At 43.1% G+C, this 24,182-nt stretch overlaps 1 protein-coding gene across 1 annotated transcript in view; it reads left to right on the top strand.

The window, feature by feature from the left end:
* The window catches only part of gys2 (glycogen synthase 2), a gene marked incomplete at its 3' end in the record, with an annotated part of 44,797 nt that extends 20,897 nt beyond the window's left edge, over positions 1 to 23,900 (top strand). Inside the window, exons 6-16 of the mRNA XM_084331033.1 lie at positions 665 to 782; positions 3,827 to 3,947; positions 4,197 to 4,303; positions 7,234 to 7,293; positions 8,165 to 8,243; positions 13,174 to 13,287; positions 13,447 to 13,573; positions 15,671 to 15,766; positions 16,341 to 16,504; positions 18,419 to 18,499; positions 23,709 to 23,900. Of these exons, the coding sequence (XP_084187159.1) occupies positions 665 to 782; positions 3,827 to 3,947; positions 4,197 to 4,303; positions 7,234 to 7,293; positions 8,165 to 8,243; positions 13,174 to 13,287; positions 13,447 to 13,573; positions 15,671 to 15,766; positions 16,341 to 16,504; positions 18,419 to 18,499; positions 23,709 to 23,900 (1,259 nt within the window). The remainder of the gene's footprint in view (positions 1 to 664; positions 783 to 3,826; positions 3,948 to 4,196; positions 4,304 to 7,233; positions 7,294 to 8,164; positions 8,244 to 13,173; positions 13,288 to 13,446; positions 13,574 to 15,670; positions 15,767 to 16,340; positions 16,505 to 18,418; positions 18,500 to 23,708) is intronic.
* Between the last annotated feature and the right edge of the window lie 282 nt (positions 23,901 to 24,182).

The raw sequence follows: 24,182 nt of genomic DNA, 5'->3' as shown, positions 1-24,182 counted from the left end.
AACCCTACTACCCTCAGTACACAATCAGACAGAAGCTACTAACCCTACTACCCTCAGTACCTCAGTACCTACACAATCAGACGGAAGCTACTAACCCTACTACCCTCAGTACGTACATGACCAGACAGAAGCTACTAACCCTACTACCCTCAGTGCCTACACAATCAGACAGAAGCTACTAACCCTACTACCCTCAGTACCTACACAATCAGACAGAAGCTACTAACCCTACTACCCTCAGTGCCTACACAATCAGACAGAAGCTACTAACCCTACTCCCCTCAGTGCCTACACAATCAGACATAAGCTACTAACCCTACTACCCTCAGTGCCTACACAATCAGACAGAAGATAATAACCCTACTACCCTCAGTGCCTACACAATCAGACAGAAGATACTACTCAATAAAACTCTTAACACATCCGACACAGATATCCTATTGTAGCTCTGTATCAGCTAGTATTTGTGCCCGTGCTAGTATTGGTCCCTAGAATGTGTTGTACATAACATTGACACTGAGGGCCTGCTGTAACTAAGCCTTGGGTCAATAAGTCTTCCCACGCTGTGTTGATGGTTACAGATGTGATAACACTGTTAATGGTTACAGATGTTATAACACCGTGTTGATGGTTACAGATGTGATAACACTGTTGATGGTTACAGATGTGATAACACCCAATGGTTTGAATGTGAAGAAGTTTTCGGCCATGCACGAGTTCCAGAACCTTCACTCCACAAACAAAGCCCGCATCCAGGAGTTCATCAGAGGACACTTCTATGGGTTAGTAGGTCTAAACTGATCAATTATCAATGATCTTATCAATGATCAAAATGTATGCCAGGGACCCAAGATTTTAATTTCCCTTGTTGTGGGATCCAGGCTCATTGAAACATAATAGCAAACATTCATATTACTGCTGTTGGACACGGACCACCAGAAGAGGGGCCCCATGACCTGATGAGTCCTGGGCCCTATTCCCCGTACCTGGCTAACTGAGTTAGCCGGATAATTTCCAGCATAGCTTGACTATTTCCGTTCCCCGACGTCGGATTGTCTAAATCGCCATGGTAACAGATCAGAAAGTTTGAACCTGCTCCAGAGCAGGGTTTAGTTCAGTTAGCTGGATAACCTGCATGGCCACGCCCTCGCAAAGAAATCCCAGCTCGCTTCCTGAAATAATTTTCACAGTCTAGATCCCATTATGCCATTCTGAATTATGTTTTTGTGCTTTGTTTGAAATGTAAAATAATAGGTCTACCTAAAATGCTGATAATAAATCATATTCAGCCTATGAATTTATTTTGTCCTATATAATGCACGTCATATTTATACGGATACGGCGCTCGCGACACACAGTTATTTTAATAACTGACTAAACGGATCATTGCAAATGTGAATCCCGCTGGGATATTTTTAATGAATGAAACCTATCGGGTGTTTGGCTCTGATTAGTTTAATATTCTTCGCTGTGTATTTGCTTAACGGAGCACCCGGATGCGTTTCATTCAAGCATATGGAGCGTCTATGCGCGGATTGTGGATATGAATTATGAGGAATCTGAATCTGTGGAGTATTTAATTGTATCACTGTCACTGTGACAGTGTCACACGTTATTGTGATATTGTAACTGGGATTAAAATATATGAGGAGATGCGCTGTTTGATGGATTTGATGACGTGACGTGACTTGATAAATTGAATGAGCCTTTGAGGTTTTTGATGAATGAATTTGAGAAAATGCATTTATCTTTTCAAGCACTGTTATCTGATGATGAACATGAGGTGTCACTGGTATAAACCAAAGGGTAATCAATTCAATGCATGTATGGATTAGGTCCAAAACAGATTAAAACCTGATTAATAGTGTAACTGCAAGCCTCCCTCCAAGCCTCTCTTTGGAAACCATGTATTTATATAGTACATAATACCTAAGCACATACAGTACAGATATCCTCATAATATAATTTGTATCAATTAGATATACTATTTGGGCTTGTTTTTATCCTTATTCTGAAAGAGTTGAACTAATTATTTTCGCTAGCAAGATCTCATTTGATTATTCATTCCATAAGCCTACTGCCAGCAGGCACGTTTAAAGAAATATAATCTGATTGATTGGGGTAATGAGGGACTTAAAATTAGCCTATAGATTATGCATTTAACTTGTCGGCGAGGCTATTGAGCCGTACTGCATTGTACCCATTCTGCAATCTGTTAATAAAGTTTTAAATCAATCAATCAATCAATGCCGTTAGAAAATCAGGATTTCTGCGATCGACACCTGCTGTCTTTTCAGCTGAGGCGGCCGCGCGCAATTATCCTGAGTCTCAAGTCTGGTTCGAATGAACGAGACTGAATCAGCGTTCGAGGAACAGGAAAATCCCGGATTCAAACATCGGGTTAATTGAATCTGGATAATGGGACTTTTGATCGACTTAGTTGAACCAGGTACGGGGAATAGGGCCCTGGTCCATAGTCTTAAGAAATCCAGATATACAACATTGTTTTCCCTGCATTAAGTACTATTATTACAACAGTGTTTGGTTGTTGCAGTAATATAACTGTCACCATAGCTACAGACAATTAAATGTAACTAATATAAACCACCCCAAAACACAAACATGTGTAGATTGTATTTAGGGTTTAATGTTTAAAAATAGTAGCTTTATCCCATCCAGGTCTGCCCATAAAGGAGGACAGCTGTGTTAGATGTTTCTGTAATCAGCCAATCTCATCTCGTCATCTCCTTCGTGATTCTCCCTGTTCTGCGTTGTTTGTTTCAATACTTCACATTGGCTGTCACCCACTGTATCAACCCCTGTTAGTACATCCATTAGTCATAAGAAACAACACTGCAACGTGATCTCTTTCCTTAGATCCTCATGTTTATTTTCATAAACATAGCCTCTGTACCAGATGGAAACACCATTCTGTATTGTCCTTGTTCAGTCTTAATTCTCTTCAATCCAATGGTTCTCTCTCTCGTCGTAGCCAACCACCATTTCCTGTTAGCCGAAGCTAGTGATGATGTGTCACTATTTCCCCTCCCCCACCCAGTGAGGGTGGGGAGGGATGAAAGTCTCTGATCAACGCGTCTGCTCGTCTGAGCGTCGTATCTCAGTCTAACTTATCCCGGAAGAAACTCATCATAACGTCTTCTCCCTAGCAACGGGGGCCCGGCCCGCCCCCTTTTCTTGTTACTACGTGACACGCTGCCATGACAACTGATCTTCACCTTTAGCATGGTTCTATCGATGTCAAACTATCCCCCATAGCTCTCTTTCTGACCAAACCTGCCTGCTCTCAGTGCTTATCTCGATTGTTTTTGTTACAAACCTGCTGACGACCTTGGCATTCACACACCCTGCTTGCTACCATGGAGACACACACTGGCTGCCGGCTACTTTTAAGATCTATAGATCCGAGTAGATGCTGTCACCCACCAATACATTATATACACATTGAAAAACATATATTCCTTCAGCTGCCTGGAGCCAAGCTGCTAGGGGGGGTCATGGAGACCAGCAATAAACATATATATATTTTTATGATATGCCTTTATCATGATTTAATTATTTAAAAAATGTGGGTTTGCATTGCAATATATAACCTAACTGGGAAGATGAACAATTCTCTCCCAAAGTCAGAAACCAGAGACTTAAAAATCTTGAGCTGCTCCTTAGATTCCTGATTTTAGAACAGTTGTTCACATTGATTGGCCTATTGTGGACTATACGAATAACATGAATTTTTTTGTAAATTGAGTGGTGTTTATCTTTTATCATAATATTGTCCTACTGTTGTTGTTCTGCTGCTCACTGACAGGCACCTGGACTTCAGCCTGGAGAAAACTCTCTACTTCTTCATTGCTGGACGATACGAGTTCTCGAACAAGGGAGCGGATATTTTCATAGAGGCACTGTCCCGACTCAATTACCTGCTCAAGGTAAGGGGGGGGGGGGGGGGGGGGGGGGGGCGGTTGGCATCCACATACATACACAGAGCACGTTGGGGTGCTGCCGGGGTACATCTACCTGACTGCCATTGCTACCTGTTTCTCTCTACATCGGTTAACGTTACAAAGTTACCAATTTGTAACTCTCTGCCTCCTCTTTATCTCTCTCTCTCTCTCTCTCTCTCTCTCTCTCTCTCTCTCTCTCTCTCTCTCTCTCTCTCTTCTCCCCCCCCCCCTCAGGTCAATAAGAATGATGTGACAGTGGTTGTGTTCTTCATCATGCCAGCTAAAACTAACAACTTCAACGTTGAGACACTGAAAGGCCAGGCGGTCCGCAAGCAGCTCTGGTACGACATACTCAGTGATGGGGAGTAGTATTACATGTAATTAAACCAGTAGTTTTAACTACATTTTGCAGTAGCTTGCTTGCTAGTAGTTCAACTACATTCAAATTGGCATTGTGATTTTAGTAGATAACATTTCTTTAGGTGTGGAATAAAAGTATTGCCCCCCCCTCCCAAAAAATAAATCGATTAACAATTTGATCATTTAACACTTTGAGAGCCAGCCGTGTTTTCCTTTTTACCCCCTTGAATGCCCAAATCCACTCCAATGTTAACGTTAATATCGCCTAATCTATGTTTTAAATTATGGCTATGTGTCTAATCTGCCCGTCGCTTATCAAAGACTCATTTTCCAGTCAACATTGTCAAAGCAGATTGTTTTTTTATCACTTCATTTCAGTTTGATAGCATTTTGAAAATCACTAGTTTTCGTGGAAAAAACAACACATTCTATGATAATCGTCTTTTCCTGGAATATTCTAGAACGTTGTCATTTGTCTGCCTATTTATGAATCGTTTTCAAATAAACGCTAGATAATCGATAGTATATGTGTGCGCACGCACGCTCGTGCCGCGCGCTGATAATCGCTGCTCTTATTTCCTGATGGCATAGATTCCTTACCTGAGATCAGATGGTATCCAAATGGTTTATTCCAATTTCCGATCGCCATTCAAAAAAATCGCTCATTTGATTGATCCATCGTGTATACAGTAAAACACATATTCGCCGCGGCACCAAGGCTCCAGAATGAACTCTGGTAGACCCCGGTTACATCAGTGAGAAGTAAAATGTGGAGTCAGAAATCCTTTCTCCCTTCACTTTCATTGAGTCCATTCCAAAAGGGTGATTTACCATCTGGGAGACGATAGGGGGCGCTTTTTTCACATCCGAGTGCCTGGGGTGACTGGATCTCCAACGGTAGGCTCGCTTGATGCAATATGATTTCAGATCGCTAATAAAAAAATAAATAAAAAAAACCTGAGTATTTTCGTGATGGGCATTCAACCCGCGGGGGGTAAACCAGAGAAAAGCCGTGAGTGGCATTCAAAGTATTAAAGAATGTTGGCCGGTCCAATATGAATGTTGTTGTTTACATGTTGTGTGCATATGTCCCTAGCTCCCTACTTCCCATTTCCCCACAGAATGCACCTGATTGTATAAATGACATGCTGGGGCTCTAGTGCGATATCTAGTGACTAAATGTAAATCTTAATGTAGATCTTTTCTATTTTGAGGTGGAGTTCACTACTGGAACTACAGTTTTGGCTGGAGGCTACTAGGAAAGAAAGGAATTACATGACTAATTTATTTTTTATTTCCCACGGCCTCTCCTCTCTTGAGTGAAGCCCCTTTGATCAACCCTCCCCTCTCTCTGTCCTACAAGAGAATCTGCTCCGACAACTAAGCTGATAGGTGACCATTGTCCTGGTCACCTAAAGTCTAAAAGGCGCCCGTTCAAGATACATTTAAGTTAACATCTGCATAAAAATGCAGTTTCACAGGTTATCGTGGAAGTGAGAAGTAGACTATGCACTTATGTGATTTCACTTTCACAGTTGAAGAGCGTCTAGTGGCTCATACACCACCATATACACAAATAATCCATTCATAAAACAGAGACTCATATATTGCGGATGCCAGATGAAAATCTTGTATTTTTCCAAGGTAGTTTAAAAAAGGAAACTGTTTTAATAAAACAGGCATGCAGTTTTAATGGTTCTAATTGGAAAATACAAGGTTTTCATCTGGCATTCGCAATATATGAGGCTCTGTTTTATGAATGGAGAAAGAAACACAATATCTGCACAGCCCCGCCGGATCGATGTGAGCGACATGGCCCACGGCCTTGGTGATAAATTGTGAATGGGATGGTGGGTGGATTTCCCCCCCCCATTGAGCTAAAAATAGGAATGAAAATCCGAGCTGTATCCAAGCCTGGTGTGAGCTGTTTAACTTCTATAAAACCATAGATTTTTACATTTGAGCATTTTATTCTGTTAGTGAGAAGTAGCCTACACCTTGCACTTAGTTTTCACCTTCAATTGAGTGGTATTTTTTCGCAATCATTTCCATTTTGTGTTAACTATAATAATAATAAATCAAATGTCTATAGCGCCTTTCAGGAAACCCAAGGTCGCTTCACAATTAAGAGGGCTAGGGAAATGGGGCAATAGGGGGGGGAAAGGGATGGGGGGGTGAGGGCAGGCAAGGGATAATGAAAGCTAATCTAATCTAAACTAACTAATGGGGAAAGCCTTGGTGAAAAGGTGGGTTTTAAGAGCAGTTTTGAAGATGTCCAGGGTTGGGGGCGTTGCGGATTTCAGTGGGGAGAGAGTTCCAGAGGGTAGGGGACGTGACGCTGAAGGCTCTGTCACCGAAAGTCCGCAACCTGGTGCGAGGGATGGAGAGGAGACCCAGATCGTAGGATAACTGTTATCATTTTGTATTGCATTGCAGATGCATTTTGTGACATTTTTTATGAAGTAGTTTGAACTTTTCCATGTAACTTTAGTTAACCAAATATATGTTCTCTTGTGAGCAGCTTCGCTGTAGTTTAACTCCTTCCAGTGAGAAGTAATTGGTAGCTTGTAAAACTCTGCTTTGAGACTAGCTTCCTCAACATACGTATAGCCATGGGACTCGTTGTGGTAATTGTTACTAAAACCTTACAAAACAAGTGATGCCAAACATTCGGACCTATATCTAATAAAGTAGATGTAGTCAAAAAGAATCTACAGCTGACCGATACATGTTTGGGCTATTTCATTATAGATCACATGTAGACAAGAACCTTTTTAAAGGTGACACTAATAAACCTACTGAATTGAGTGAAGGTACACGGCCCACAGCCCTTCCACCGAAAGCTCGTCAGCTTGTGGTAAAGCTCTCTACAGAGAATCCATTCATCTCTGGGTCTCTCTTTGTCCTACAGGGACACGGCTCACATGGTGGAGAAGAAGTTTGGAACGAGGCTGTACGAGGCTTTGTTAAAGTAAGTTTCACAGCGGGTCACCTCCCTTAAAATCTCTGTTTCTATTGAAGGGTCACATCCCAGCAGGCCCGACGGCTGTCCAGAGCCGCTCTTGTGGGCAGAGGTCTGTGACCTTTTGACCTCTCGCACTGTTTTATCTGTTACTAATACTATACATTTGCCCGTGGTTGTTGATTAGAAAATGTGGATGTTTTATTTGGGCTGGTGTATGAATGAGGTTGTGTATGTATTGGTGGATGGATGGGTGGATGGATGGGTTGGACTGTGGATGGATGGATGGATGGAAGGATGGATGGACGGGTTGGACTATGGATGGATGGATGGATTGGATTATGGATGGATGGATGGGTTGGACTATGGATGGAAGGATGGATGGATGGGTTGGACGATGGATGGATGGATGGGTTGGACTGTGGATGGATGGAAGGATGGATGGATGGATGGGTTGGACTATGGATGGATGGATGGATGGGTTGGACTATGGATGGATGGAAGGATGGATGGACATGTTGGACTATGGATGGATGGGTTGGACGATGGAAGGATGGATGGATGGGTTGGACTATGGATGGATGGATGGATGGGTTGGACTATGGATGGAAGGATGGATGGGTTGGATGGATGGGTTGGACTATGGATGGATGGATGGATGGATGGATGGGTTGGACTATGGATGGATGGATGGAAGGATGGATGGATGGGTTGGACTATGGATGGATGGAAGGATGGATGGATGCCACCACTGGCACTGAAGTAAGTTAGGTTGAAACGCACCACAAAGAGTACAGGCCCCATGCAGGTGTGGAATATGTGTGGAATATGTGTGGAATATGGGCACGTCTGAGTGCTTTGATGTTTGTCCGGCTCCCAGAGGGGAGATCCCTGACATGAACACCATCCTGGACAGAGACGACTTCACCATTATGAAGAGAGCCATCTTTGCTACTCAGGTACTCTCTTCTCCCTGCAGAACACGGTTTAAACTGTACGACACTTGAGATATTGGTAATGAATTCTGTCTGCAGAATGTACAAGTATGCAGATTTACAACAGTAGTTATTTATACCGCTCTGACTGCTGCTTGCACAGTACAAGTACATACAGTACTGTAGCCATCGAAACCAATTCCAATACTGGATTCATTTCTTTCCTTCTAATTTGATATATACATGAAGCAATTCAGTTGAAGAGCTACACAAATTATAATCCATTAAAACGGAATGCCTTACATTAAGTGCGAACAATAGTTTATACTATGTTTTTAACTATGTTCTATTTTAATAAAATTTGTATTTGATTAATTATTAATAATTATATATATTTTTTGAACTGTTTTAACCCTGTAGCACTTTGGGATCCTAGTGAACGAAAAGTGCAATATAAATACAATTTATTATTATTATTACGATTCCTTTTCCTTTAATTCCTGAAAAGAACTACCTTGGAAAATACAAGGGCCCTCATTCATCAACGTGGACTTTGACCTTGACCTACTTCCACACGTAAGCACGGAATTTAGAACTAGCGCACGCACAGGGAAGTCGGCATTCATCACACGTGCGTAAGCAGGCTCTACGCACACCTGTCATGATGAATCCCACCTTGGCCCTGCGCCGCAGCTCGTGCACGCTTTCACGTATTTGCATACCAAAACCGCCCCGACCAACCAAATATGGTCAGGCCCTCCCCTTCAAATACCATGAGGGAATCCCTGTGCGTGGAATGTTGGAGGATGGCAAAGCGAACGAAAAAGAGAAACTACACAGACACCGAGGTGGAGGTCCTCGTAACGGAGGTGGATAAATAAAAGGCGGATTTGTAAACGGTGATGTCAGATATCAACGGCTCCCTAAGACCATTGCTGCCTGGACAGCTCAAAATACTAATAAAGACCGTTCGTTGACCACTGTTTGGCGTTGGTTGTGTTGTGTGTCATTATAACCGTGCTGTACAATATGAATGCCTTTATTAGTTGTGTTCGATTGGCTATATGATTTTTAGAGGCATCTATTTTGTTGTCGGCTAATAAAGACCGCGCTGGAATATGACTGCCTTTTCCCGTGTTGTTTGATTAATACCCACGGATTAAAGTTCTCCTCAATTCTATTCCAAATCGCGATGGATCTCCCGTCAATTTTCTACCTGCTGCATGATTTCTAGAGGCATACTACTACAATCTATTTTGATGTCAGTATTGGGTAGCCTATATAAACAATATAATACGAGAGCATATACAAGAACAATGAATCTCACTGCATGTATGATGTATCCTGCCTTTCAATACATGAACTTGAATTCCATCATATAGTCTGTCCACTATCTGCATGGTGTCATTGCAATGCGTTTTCTATTCTTTCTTGTACAGTAAAAAGGGGGAAGAACACTATATTCATATGACTTATTCTGCTTACAGCTTCGAAATTCCACTTGTTTCGTTTAACGTAAAGCCTTTTAAATATAATCAAAACGTTCCCGTGTTTCGGCGGTCTGTGCGCAAAATAATAACGAGTTGAGCTTTATGATTTATGATGAATTGAAAATGGGGGACCCTGATGTAAACAGGACGAAAGTTGGTCTGCATCCCCAATTAACAATTGTATGTACTGAGCTGTACTGTACTGTACCCATTCTGCAATCTGTTAATAAACTTTTCAATCAATCAATCAATCAAGCTACGCGGAGCGCAGTCAGTCAGTAGCCTACACCCCGTATATTCCGATAACGCTATATAAACCATGAATGAATGAGAACTTTATTAACAGATTGCAGAATGGGTACAGTACAGTACAGCTCAATACATACAATTGTTAAGGGGATGCAGACCAGAGAAAGACTTTCGTCTTGTTTACATCAGGGTCCCCCATTTTCAATTCATCGTAACATATATGACATGCTGCATTCATTCTGAGAGAAAGATCTATTATTCCAAATGCTATTTATAGGGTTTTGACCATAATTACACTACTGTTGCTATTTTACAATGAACTATAATGAACTACGGTTCATAGAACATCCAGTGTTATTATGCACAGAAGCTAATTTCCTTGTTGTAATAATATATTCTACCACTGGGCGCGAGGTACGCCAGGTCCGAAATGTGCGTAGATGTAAGCACGAAGTCAAGTTCAAGTTGAAGTTGATGAATCCCACTCTTTGCTTAGAAATGATCGTACGCACGGGTTACGCACAGATCTGTGCGTAGAACACGTTGATGCATGAGGGCCAAGGTTTTCATGTGACATCCGCAATATATGATGAGTCTCAATTTTATGAATGGAGAAAGAAACGCAATATCCGCAGCCCCGCCGGATCGATGTGAGCAACACGGCCCGCGGCCTCGGTGATAAATTCTGAATGGGACAGTGGGGGGATCCCCCCCCCCATTGAGCAAAAAATATGAATGAAAATCCGCGCCGTAGCCATTGAACCCTGGTGTGCGGTGTTTAACGTGTATAAAACCATAGATCACGGGTCAGTAGATGGGGGTGTGTTGCTGTGATGTATGCGCTCGCCGCTTTAATAGCGGCCCCGCGAAGGTAAGTGCCAATATAACGTCCTCCCTCGATGAGACAAATTTACGTCGGCGTCGATATTTCAGAGGTTGGCGAAATGGAATGCGAGTGATATTGACCACTAGTGCGTAGCAGTGTGTCCGGGGTCTCGTCTGTGATTGGTGGAAACACTGTGTCCGGGGTCTCGTTGGTGATTGGTGGAAACACTGTTGCGATTAGTTAACCCATGTCATTTGTCATGTCCTCCCCTTCCCCCTCCCACAGCATAAATTACCATTTTGTTCGACCCTTTGCTGGGTTGACATTAGTTACATCAGTGTTTTCAATTCCTTCACAAGAGCTCTGACGCAAGTTTGTACATGATAATGTGGCCTACTCAGTGGTGTGTTGGTGATTTCATACCTGGTTGCACTGTGTTTTAATGACGCCACGTGCACGCGCGCTCCCGGTTGCATGGGCATAAAGACAGAATAAAGACAATGCCTAATTTCCTCTAGGAATGCCTAATTGCCTCTAGGAATGGAATGTAACACATTTCATTCACAAGTTTTGTGTGAATATATCTGAGGACATATTTGAACACACCTGACGACCTGAGCTATTGTTATGCAAAGTAGCCAGGTGGGTACTTGGCGAGTTGGCACATCAGTCGAGTGCAGCGCATTATTGTGTGCCGCGCGCGCGCTCCTGCTCACAGACCTGGTTGAACGGCGTGCAACCCCGTCCCATGACCAACGCACCACTGGGCATACTATAATGTAACATCTGTACAAATTAGCCCCCCACTATTTCTTATTACCCTCCCACTTCTTGCTACTTGCTTGAACATGCAAAGAGACAAGTAGTTAGAACATGGAGCGGATGGAATTTAGTTTTTGACTGAGCTAAAACAACAGATAAACGGTGAAACAAGTATATGAAAGTAGTGTATTGTGGTGTTTTTTTTGTTTTTATTAAGGATCCCCATTAGATGGTGCCGTGGCTCCCAGCTAGTCTTCCTGGGGTCCACACAACATAATGCATAAAACAATTAATGCATAGATCAATACAAAAGATAAAAACAAGGATTTAGTATACAGCAAATAAGCTACTTTCACAGATGCTATAGATAGAAATAATAAACAAAGCAATTAACTAAAACATACAATATATTTCCATTTTTAAAGATACAGAATGAGAACTTGTAGGCTAATAGGCAAAAACCCATACACAAATGCAATACACACATTAAGGCAACAGCTGAAAGTGAGATTTGAGTTTCTTTTTAAAAATTGATTTACTAAAAGTGTAGAGATAACTAGGTAGGTTGTTCCAGAGTGTTATGCACCTATAAATAAAAGGCCGCTTTAAAGCATTGGTTCTAGGACGAGGGTATACTGTATGTGCATTGCAAAGTGTGTGTGTATCTGTGCCTTCATGAAGTTCACGTGTGTGTGTGTGGTGTGTATCTCCATACTTTGTGCATTCTCCTCGAGAAAAGGTGAGAGAGAGAATAATCAGATATCATTATGCCATTGGATAGATATTCCTGATCAATACTTGCAAGTCCTACTCCAAAAGGTTACTAGTCACGGATCGCTGGCCGGCAGGCTCATTACATTGTTGTTTGCTAACGGTGCCTCTGCGGCGCGCGTGGCTTCATAACGCACAATCTGCTGCGATGTGAACGCCACACCAGTCTTTATTTTTTTTAACTATTTTTATTGCGTTTTTATTTTTTATACATATAGAAACACAGGACAAAAAATACATACAACCCCCTCCATTCCCTAATTATAATTAAAACTGACATTCACATAAACATTCAACAAAAACGTACAGTAAAATGAATTATAAGAAATAATAATAATATAATAAAATTATAATAATAATAATAATAATAATAATAATAATAATAATAATAATAATAATAATAATAATAATAATAATAATAATAATAATAATACAAATAATAAAACCCTCTTCGGCCCCTACCTCCATCTTTTATTCTTTTTATATCCCTAACCTCACGTTCCTCCTATCCCATTCCCACACCAGTCTTTCTTATCAAAAGTTCTACCATTGCTCCTTTATTGTTTAGGCGAGTTTCATGACCACGGGACGGATGGAACGCATGCAAAACTTGTATCATTTTCAGAAATGATTTGGTATTAATGTTATCGTTATTAGTAATGAAAGAAAAATGGAGAATGCGGTCTTTTGGAAATACAAGGTTTCCATTCAAATGGAAACAAAAATCCAGCTGACGTGACGTGTCTGTCCTTTTGTCTGTTTTGGTTTGGCCAAATAAATCTGCTCTGCTGTCGAGGCACGGTCTTCCTCCAGTGAGGAAGAGGAGCATTAGTAATTCAACTCTCCTCTGCCGTAGAGGAACAGTCTCCCTCCAGTGACCACTCACAACATGCTGGACGACCAGGCGGATCCCATCCTGGCCAACATACGGCGCATCGGCCTGTTCAACTCCCGCTCCGACCGCGTCAAGGTAGGCAGCGAGTCCAACTGTGGGGAATGGGACTTTTCTTGCACAGTGGTTCTGAAAACTCTCGTGTCAAGGACCCCCAAACTGATGCATAATAGGCTATGCCTCTATAGGATAGGCTTCTAAACATCCTAACCCTTCCCCTTCAACATATTTCCCCAGATAGTGTTCCATCCTGAGTTCCTGTCATCCACCAGTCCTCTGCTGCCCATGGACTATGCAGAGTTTGTCCGCGGCTGCCATTTAGGAGTCTTCCCCTCTTACTATGAACCATGGGGTTATACACCAGGTAGCCCAATGCCATCACACACAAACCATGCATAGACAGACAAACACCCCACATTTCCCCAAAGGGATCAATAAAGGAATATCTTATCTTATCTTATGAACACTACACACATTTGCACCATTACTTCTCAGACATATAGGCATGCATTGCACACTGACACAAACCAAGACGCTATCGGTCAGATACTTGGGAAATTTTCGAACCCTTGTTTAACCAGGTAGGTTGACCAAGAGCACATATTTATTCACAGCAGTGGCCTGGGGCAGTAGTTTAACCCTTTCACTGCCGCACTACCAAATGGTTAACCCTTTCACTGCGACAATACACAGAAGGTTAACCCTTTCACTGCCGCACAACAGCAGGTTAACCCTTTCACTGCCACACTACATAAGGTTAACCCTTTACTATGGCAGTGAAAGGGTTAAGGAGGAGGGAGGCACATGGCCTACCAGTACACACACACACTCGCACCCCGAGACCAAGTACAACCACAATCTACTGATGGCCACTGAGCAGCTTCTCTGGAGCGGTTGGGGGTTCGGTGCCTTGCTCTCAGGCACTTAGCTCTCAGGCAGTAGTTGTGGAGGGTGTGGAAAGTGTTTCTTGTTCGCTTCCCTTGCCCATGCCTTCCCGAACCGGTCCGGGGTTTCAATCCAGTCACGTTCTAGTCACAAGCCTATTTCTCATAACCACCTGGTTCCTTTTTAGCTGTGTTGTTGTTGTTGTTGTTGTTGTTGTTGTTGTTGTTGTTGTTGTTGTTGTTATACTGTTACTGGTATCTATTGTCTCTTTAGCTGTGTGTTGTTGTTGTACTGTTACCGGTATCTATTGTCTCTTTTCAAGTTTCAAGTTTCTTTATTAGTTGTCATACAGAAGTACAGAATACTTTTATACAAAATGCTTATTTCTGTTACGCTCCAGAGACTGTGCTAGACAAAAATAGATAAGTATAAAATAAAATGTGTTTGTTTAAAGTGAGTGTGTGCGTGTGGATGTGTGTGCTGTGAGTGCATTTGATACATAGTGTTATTGTTCGTTGAGCATCCTGATGGCCTGGGGATAGAAGCTTCTTCTGAGTCTTTCTGTGCTTGCCATGAGACTCCGGTATCGCTTGCCTGACCGTAGCAGTTCAAAGAGGCAGTTGTTTGGGTGGCTGGAGTCTTTGATAATTCTCTTAGCCTTACCCATGCACCGCTTGTTGTAAATGTTCTGGAGAGTGGGAAGCCCCCCTCCAATTGTGCGTTCGGCTGAACGGGCCACTCTCTGTAGTCTGCTACGGTCTTGTGCGGTGCTATTCCCAAACCAGGAGGTGATATTGCCAGTCAGGATGCTCTCTATTGTACATGAGTAGAAGTTCTTAAGGATCTTCTGACTGACTTGGAACTTCCTTAGGCGCCTGAGGAAGTAGAGGCGTTGCCGTGCCTTCTTCACAACACTGTCAATGTGTGTGGTCCATGTCAATATGTGGATTCCGAGGTACTTAAAACTGTTCACTCTCTCAACCGGTGCCCCGTCGATGCTGAGGGGGCTGTAGTCCCTGACCCCCGACCTCCTAAAGTCCACAATCATCTCCTTTGTTTTGCTGACGTTTAGGGAGAGGCTGTTCTCTTGACACCATGCCACTAGGACCTTGACCTCTTCCAGGTAGGCCCTCTCGTCGTTTGCAGAGATCAGGCCCACCACTACTGTGTCATCAGCAAATTTGATGATTGTGTTGTTGTTCCGCTGTGCCACACAGTCATGTGTGTACAGGGAGTAGAGTCACTTCTCTTTAGCTGTGTGGTGGTGTTGTTGTTATTGTTGTTGTTGCACTTCGAAGCCGCCCTCTCCTGCCTCCTCCATTCGTGCCATCAATGGAGGAGGCAGGAGAGGGCGGCTTTGAGGTGGGTGGGGGGGTGGTTGTGGTTGCTTGTATGACTGTTGTCATGATCTGATCCTGCGACCATGTACTGTACATGTCTGTCTGTGTTCTTCTTGTTTATGTATGTTTGCTGTGTTTGGAACTCCTATTTATCTGCTGTAACATGAATTGCCCAGTTTGGGACATACTAATAAACTTGACCTTGACCTTGTTGTTGTTGTACTGTGCTCCACCAGGTGAGTGTACTGTGATGGGAATCCCCAGTGTCACCACTAACCTGTCTGGCTTTGGCTGCTTCATGGAGGAGCACATCTCTGACCCTGCAGCATATGGTATATAAACGCACACGCACACACAACACAACTACTACTGTATACTCAACCCCTCAACTCAATTCTTCAACTCAACTCAACTACGCAATCAGACAGTTGCTATAGCTTTAATTCAGGATAATTACATTTTATTGTCTTACTCGCATGGTGCACATCGGGGACCCAATAAAACACAGTCAACACACATTCTGCAAGTTCAGAAATGTGTGCAAGCGGATTTGAATGGAAATGCAGAAATATGAACTGGGCCATGGGAATCTCTTGGATTACTGTACACTTTGGAGATATGAAGTTCTCACACGACGGCGGTCTGTAAAACTTTTCTCCTCCCTCTCTCTTCTCCTCCTCCTCTCTTCTCCTTCTTTCCCCTCCCTCTTTCTTCTCCCTCTCTTCCCCTTCTTCTCTTCGCCCTCTCTCTTCTCCTCCCTCTATTCCCATTCTTCTCTTCTCCTCCCTCTCTTCCCCTCCCTCTCTTCTCCCTCTTTCTTCTCATCCCTCTCTTCCCCTCCCTCTCTTCTCTTCATCCCCCCTCTCTTCTCCTCCCTCTCTCCTCCCCCCCCCCCCCCCCCCCCAGGGGTTTACATCGTGGACCGGCGGTTCCGGTCGGCAGACGAGTCGTGCAACCAGTTGACCCAGTTCATGTTTGGGTTCTGCCAGCAGTCCCGGCGCCAGCGCATCATCCAGCGGAACCGCACAGAGAGGCTGTCTGACCTACTGGACTGGCGCTACTTGGGACGGGTCAGTATCCGTTGGCACATCAGTGCCATCGAGATCTTTTAAGGTATTTCCAGGGGCGGGAAATTAACTTCTCTTTTTCACCCACCAGCCACAGTGGTGGGCGGATTCAGAACTTCTCTTTTTCACCCACCAGCCACAGTGGTGGGCGGATTCAGAACTTCTCTTTTTCACCCACCAGCCACAGTGGTGGGCGGATTCAGAACTTCTCTTTTTCACCCACCAGCCACAGTGGTGGGCGGATTCAGAACTTCTCTTTTTCACCCACCAGCCACAGTGGTGGGCGGATTCATAACTTCTCTTTTTCATCCACCAGCCACAGTGGTGGGCGGATTCAGAACTTCTCTTTTTCATCCACCAGCCACAGTGGTGGGCGGATTCAGAACTTCTTCAACATCATTGAAGCACGCTGGTATTTTTTATATATTTTATAAAAATACTAAATATAAATGAATAAAATAATAATAAATATACAAAACTTTTTTTCAGAAGTTATATTCTAATATTGTTCTATTATAGTCAGAAAACATTATTATCTATGGGTTTCACATTTAGTATATTATGATTGAACAACCTCATTTTCATCTTAAAAATAAGGGACATGATGTGTCTCGGGGGCCATAAAATCAAATTACAATGGGATTATATTGTTATGAATGCATATAATGTTAGTTAGGATGTAGTATTAACTATATTGAGTGATACTCCTTTCTTTTTAGTGGTCAGGACTGAGTTAGACCCCGGGTCAACATTGACCCGCTAACAACGGTCAGTGGTGCCAATTCCTAACACAACATTAGGGTTAAATCCAACAGCCACTTTCACTATTTCACCTGATAGATTGGTGTGAAGGGATACAGAGAGGCAGAGGAAAGGTTTAAATTACCCAAACAGCCCTTTTTATTGAACATAGAAATACTCACAAACAAAACATAGGTCTTTCCCCCCGACCAGCTCAATTCACCAAATGTGTAAAATCAATCCCGAGGCAATAGAGCTGCACACCTACTGGCTCTTCCACAACAGTTGTTTAGACTATAAGGACGTCTCAGCCAAGGCAAAGACTGACAGCATTTGACTGGTGGTTGGTATTAATTTCCCCCCTTGTATTTCTGCTTCAGTGAAGACTGATGGATCATTAAATATCCTCGTTCCGAAGGTTGTGTCTGTATGTTTCTGTGGGATTTGTGAGAAGCACTGGCCTGTAAGCTTTTATTTCTGTTTTATATAATGGGGCGTGTTGTAATCCCACCTGGGATGTGCGATTTATGTTGCATGATTAATAAATAAATTATTCATTCATTCATTAAATAAGAAATACATGGAATGGGACCGTGATTATGGGCAGGATTCGTACCCACAACGTCACAACTCGCAAGCACACCACATGCACGCTCCAGCCCACTGATCCACTGGGGAGGACACACACACACACACACACACACACACACACACACACACACACATGCATGCGCACACACACCCCCTCCCAAACAGAGTAGACGACGGTCCAGTCTAATCCTACCTTTTTCCTCATCAAGATAGTGATGAAAAGGGACACAGACTAGGAGAGAGACGCAAGGAAATTTTTTTGTTGTTGTCCCATTTGCCAGACACTGAGCTGTGAAAATAAGGGGCATTTTCCATTTAGGACTATTGAAATAGGTCAAACCTATTTAAACTGAGGAATTTGAAACTGAACTCATGAATAAACGGTAGACTCCTGGGAAGTAAGAGATAAGGTCATTGCAGATGTGGGTTCTAGTGGGATTTGAAGATGGATCATATCAGGGGTGATTGTAGAGCACTTGTATTAGAAAACTTTAAAACTCTCAAAAAGGCACCATGCCTCTTCAATTCTCGATAATGAGCAACTCCCTGTTTTGTTGTTGTTGTTTATGTTGTTGTGATTGACAGTTCTACGTCCACGCCCGCGTCATGGCCCTGAGCAAAGCGTTCCCTGACCAGTTCCATGTGGACCCAATGGCTCCTCCAAAGGTGAGAACCAGCACATGAAACATCATGAACCACTAACTTTGATTGATTGAAAAGTTTATTAACAGATTGCAGAATGGGTACAGTACAGCTCAATACATACAATTGCTAAGAGGATGCAGACCTGAGAAAGACTTTCGTCTTGTTTCCATCAGGGTCCCCCATTTTCAATTCATCATATGACACACATGACATACAGATAGACAGTACTGCTACATCTATACATTTATGACATACCAGATTTTCAAATACAGTACTGTTTGTGATACTAAAAAAAAATCCAGAAGAGTATATACATTTGACATAGAAACTGTGCATTGGGGGAGGTTGGGTAGGTGGGGTGGGGCTGTACATTGGAGGTGGGGGGGGGGGGGGGTTGGGTAGGGGGGGGGGGGGGGGACACTGTACATTGGAATACTGACATTAATTTGACATGGAAACTGTACATTGGAGGAGGTTGGGTAGGTGGGGTGGGGTTGGGTGGGGCTGTACATTGGAATACTGACAAAGCCATGCTTGGTCTTTATTGTACAACTGGGTTAGGACATTTGTAGGGGCCAGTTTTGAATTGCAGTCTCCCGTAGGTGTTCTTTGAGAGTGTTTTTGAAGGTGGGTAGTGATTTACATTCCTTTACAGCTTTGGGTAGGGCGTTCCACATTGTTGTGGCATAATTGCGAAACGTGTTTAGTCCCTTGTTTGAGCCGAATCTGGGTTTTACATGATTTGTGGAGCTCCCTCTGGTGTTGTGATCGTGGTATTCACTGACCTTTGGGAAGTATTTTGACATGTACATGGGTACCTTGGTCGTGTAGTGTATCTTGTAGACCAGGCCCATTGCAAGTTGCTGTACTCTGTTGTCTACTCTAAGCCATCCTAGGTTGGCAAAGTGTGCAGGGGTGAGGTGGGTTCTAGGAGTCAGGTCAAGCAGTAGTCTGACTAGTTTGTTTTGAGATGTTTGTAATTTGGTTTTTAGTACCTTTGAGGTGCTTTGGTACCATGAGGTGCAAGCATAGTCGTAGTACCCTTGAATGAGTGCTCCTGCCAGAGTCTTCAGGGTATTCTTGTTTACCAGGGAGGAGATCCGGTACAAGAATCGAGTTTGTTGATTTACTTTTTTTATTACATTGGATGCCATTTTGTCACAGGAAAGATTAGCCTCTAGGATGGAACCCAGGTAGGTAATTTCATCTTTCCTTGTGACAATATTGTCACCCACTGTAACTGAGAAGCCGTCTGTTTTGCTGAGTTTGTTATTTGAACCGAAGAGAATGGACTCTGTTTTGCCCATGTGTAATGATAGTTTGTTGTCGGCGAGCCATATGCAGATTTTGCCTAGTTCCGAGCTGAGGGTTTTTTCAACCTGTAACTTGTTCTTGTCAGAGACCAGCAGGGCTGAGTCGTCCGCAAACAGGAACAAGTTGCAGTCACAAGCTGACGACATGTCATTTGCATAAATTAGGAACAGTAGTGGTCCTAGTATGCTTCCTTGTGGAACACCACAGTTCACTGTGAGGGGGGGGGATAGGGTACCGTTTACCTCCACCATCTGTTCTCTCCCCTCCAGGTAGGATTGTATCCAGCTCACTGATAAACTATCAAAACCAATTGCTTTTAGCTTGTCAATCAGAATGGTGTGATTGACAGTGTCGAAGGCCTTTTGTAGGTCTAGCATGACCATGCCGCAGTATTTGCCCGCGTCCACCTCTTGCTTGATGTGGTCGTTCAAATAGAGAAGGCATGTGTCAGTGGAGTGGGATGTTCTGAAGCCAGATTGGAATTCGTAGATTAGATTTTTATCCGCAAGGTACTTTTCGACCTGTTCGTATACAATTTTTTCCATGACTTTCGAGATGGATGTAAGGATAGAAACAGGGCGGTAGTTGCCTGGGTCTAATTTGCTGCCCTTTTTGTGCAGGGGTGTTACTCTCGCTATTTTGAAGTCCTTGGGGACGTGTCCCTGTTTTATGGAGAGGTTTATTATGTGTGTGATGACTGGGGTGATGGCGGCTGCTGAGTCTCTGAGGAATTTGGAGGGGATGTTGTCATGGCCAGTGGCCTTGTTCGGTTGGAGGGCGCTCAGTTTATTGAGTACCTCATCTGTAGTTACCATTTCCAGTTTGAAATCGTCTTTGTGGACGCCTAGGTTCTTGTAGTATGCTACTATGTGTTCTACCCCATACTGCCCTGAGTGGGAGGGTAGTTTGTTTACCAGTGTTGTGGCTATGTTTGTGAAGAAAGTGTTTAAGTAATTGGCTACATCCAGTTTGTCTGTGATGAGCGTGTTGTCCGTCTTTATGTTTATGTTTGAGAACCTGGTTTTAAGTTTTTTACTGCAGCCTAGTTGATTATTGAGTAATTTCCAAAGTTCACGTGGCTTATTTTTGTTTTCCTCAGTTTTTTTTGTCATTGATGAAATTTTTTTTGCAGTTTTTATCATGGAGTTTACGTCATTTCTTAGTCTGTTTCTTTCTAGTTTGAGTTCAGTCACGTGGGCCTGTGTCAAATTGACACAGGTGAACGTTTAACGTCTTGCAAAAGAAACGCCATACACACGGTGTTAATTGTGGCCTTGGTCTGGGTACAATGCTAAAGAAACACCAATCCAATCCAATCCAACTTTATTTATCAAGCGCTTTAACAGCACAGGGCCACAAAGTGCTGTACAGAGGCAGTATACTAAAACTATAAGCAGCACTAAAAATAGATAAAAGAACAAGAGTGCTAAAAAGGGAAGAAAAGATAAACATAGGCAACAATACAAATTTAAATAGATAAGAGTACTTCAAAGCCCTCCATAGCCTGCCCCCCCCCCCCCCCCCCCCCCCCCCCCCTACCTGACTGACCTCATTCTCCCCTACCGCCCCACCCGTTCCCTCCGGTCCTCTTCCACTCTTTTCCTCACTGTCCCGTCATCCAAACTCAAACGTTTCGGTGACCGGGCATTCTCACAAGCTGCACCCCGACTCTGGAACTCCCTCCCTCAGACCATCAGAGACTCTCCCTCACTCTCCACCTTCAAATCCAGACTCAAAACCTACCTGTTCTCCCAAGCATTCAACCTTCCTTACCCATAACCACCCTCCTCCAACCCGCCACCATTTCCCCCTGCCCCACGTTCTCTCCTCTCCTGCCCCCCACCCCCCTTGGTTTTCCCTTACTCTCCTCCCGACTGTCTCCCCTACTCACTCCCGTACTTGTTATCCGTTACTCGTGGTTTTATGTTTCCTGTGTATTCTTATTGTCCTCCGTTTCCCTGTGGTTCTGTTTCTTTGTTTTCTTTGTTTCTTTTTTGCCTATTGTCAGCGACTTTGGGTCTTTGAAAAGCGCTATACAAAATAAATGAATTATTATTATTATTATTACTTAAAAGTATTTAAAAGCAAAGGACACGGTAACAAAACGATACAACAATAACACAATAAAACAATAAAATCATAAAATCAACAAGCTACATGGTGTCGAAAGCCAGAGAGAAAAGGTGGGAGGCTTTTAAAATGGGACAGTGATGAGGCCTGCCTAATCTGCAGCTTGTTCCACACCCTACACACCGTGTTCAATGGGGCCTTGGTCTGGGTACTGCTAGCTAGCTTGTTAGCATTTAGCCATAGCAGTACAGATTTAATTTCAATAAGAAATGCTAACAATACTATTGAGGCATTTTAGGGAAACGGAAGGACTTGGGGCCTACTGTATGTAGAACAATGTTCAACACATTGACAAGTGCCTGTTGAATTGTTTTCTTTTTGTAAGTGTCAACGAGGTATCTCTTTAAAAAAGATATCTCCCCAGAGAATGATCCTCCCGGTATGTTGGAGTACATCATGCATTGACTGACAGACAGACAGACAGCGGATACTGATGAATGTGACCCATATTTCCTGAGTTATAATTGACAGCCTAACATTTGGATGAATGATGAGACACCATTGAGGAGGATGTCCATCAACTCTGACCCCTGTAGTGTGGTTCTGAGCAGGAAGAGCTCTCTCTCTCTTTCTCTTTGTAAACTCTAATCCACTCTCTCCCTATTCTCTCATCATTAGAGCTCTCTCTCTCACTCACTCACTCACTCACTCACTCACTCACTCACTCACTCACTCACTCACTCACTCACTCACTCACTCACTCACTCACTCACTCACTCACTCACTCTCTCACTCTCTCACTCTCTCACTCTCTCACTCACTCTCTCACTTTCTCAAACACACATATATTTACTGGCACTGTATCTATGATGCCATGACACACACGGTACACATACAGTATACACACAATGCACAAATCACCACCAGGTTACTTTAGATTGTACAGTCATTTATAGTGTTATTTCTTAAGAAAGGAAGCATTTTTGTTTAGTTTTTTTGTTTAGTTTTTTTGTTACCATATCCGGTAAATGTTGACTTGAGAACTTTATTAATACATTGTAAATGGGAATATATATAGATCTGTTTTACATTGTTTACAAACATTACCTATGTAAACAAGCCACAAAACACAGCAAATGCAAATGCATTCAATCAACTAGAAACAAAAAATATATCTCCATCCCTATTTATTATTTTTGGTGGTGGGGCTATATGCATTTTTCGTAGGTATTTGTAATTACTGGGATTACTGTCAATTGACAATTGATCCCCTGCGACAAAAGTCAAGTTATATTTTTAGTGTGAGTGTGGTGGTTAAAGAATGTATAAGTACTTATTATACATTGACTGTTTGAACAAGTTAAAATTGGCAATAGCTGCGATCATTTTGCAACAGGCCACTCCCACTGCCATGCCCTATTTTAGCTAATCAGCATGAACACAGACACTTGCATTTCAGCCTCATAGGGTGAAACCTGTGGCCGCTAGAGGAAATTATTTCCCCCCAGCTATAGACCTGCTGGTTGCAGCTAAACATTTTAAAACAAACTAAAAAACCACTAACCTTTGTACTGTCTTACTATTATGCACTTTGCTACTAAGTAATCTACCTTGCCTATATTACTACATACATACTATGCTAATACGTCACTTTGGATAAAAGCGTCGGCTAAATGACTAAATGTAAAATGGATTTTCCCATATATGGTTCTTAATCTCAACAGTTCAATTATAAAAGTTGACATAATTAATTATCCCCCGTTTGCCATGGGGACAAAACACTCTATAATGTGTTTCTGCCCTCACCCTCGCCCACTCCCAACACGTCACTATTTCTCCTCTACAGACGGAGGGCTTCCGTTACCCCCGCCCCTACTCCGTGCCCCCGTCCCCCTCCGCCTCCCTCCACTCCACCCCCCACCACAGCGACGAGGAGGAGGAGGACGAGCCGTATGAGCCGTACAACGAGGATGAGGAGGCGGAGCGGGACAGGCTGAACATCAAGGCTCCCTTCACCCTGGGGGCGGCAGGGCCTTGAGGGGCAAGCGGAGGGCAGGAGAGCCCCTCGGCCAGCCGGGTCACACTCAGCAGACTGGTGGTCAATTCAAAATGGAAGAATAGAAACCACAGTTTATTTGCCAATGATAGAGAATTGATTCTCAATTTACTGGTAATAAGTTGGCTATACCCTTCTCAGTCCACATTCCCCCCCCCCTCCCACACTTTCTATTCGGTATTTTCATTCAAATGCGCTTCCTCAATTGACCTATCTCAAATTCCGCCTTCTTTTCTCGATCCTCCAATCACAACTGTCGCTTCC

This window comes from Notolepis coatsorum (genome assembly GCF_963971535.1).
Source record: "Notolepis coatsorum genome assembly, chromosome: 15".
NCBI lineage: Eukaryota > Metazoa > Chordata > Actinopteri > Aulopiformes > Paralepididae > Notolepis > Notolepis coatsorum.
Note: the sequence above shows the minus strand (reverse complement) of the source record. Positions and strands in the feature narration are given on the sequence as shown.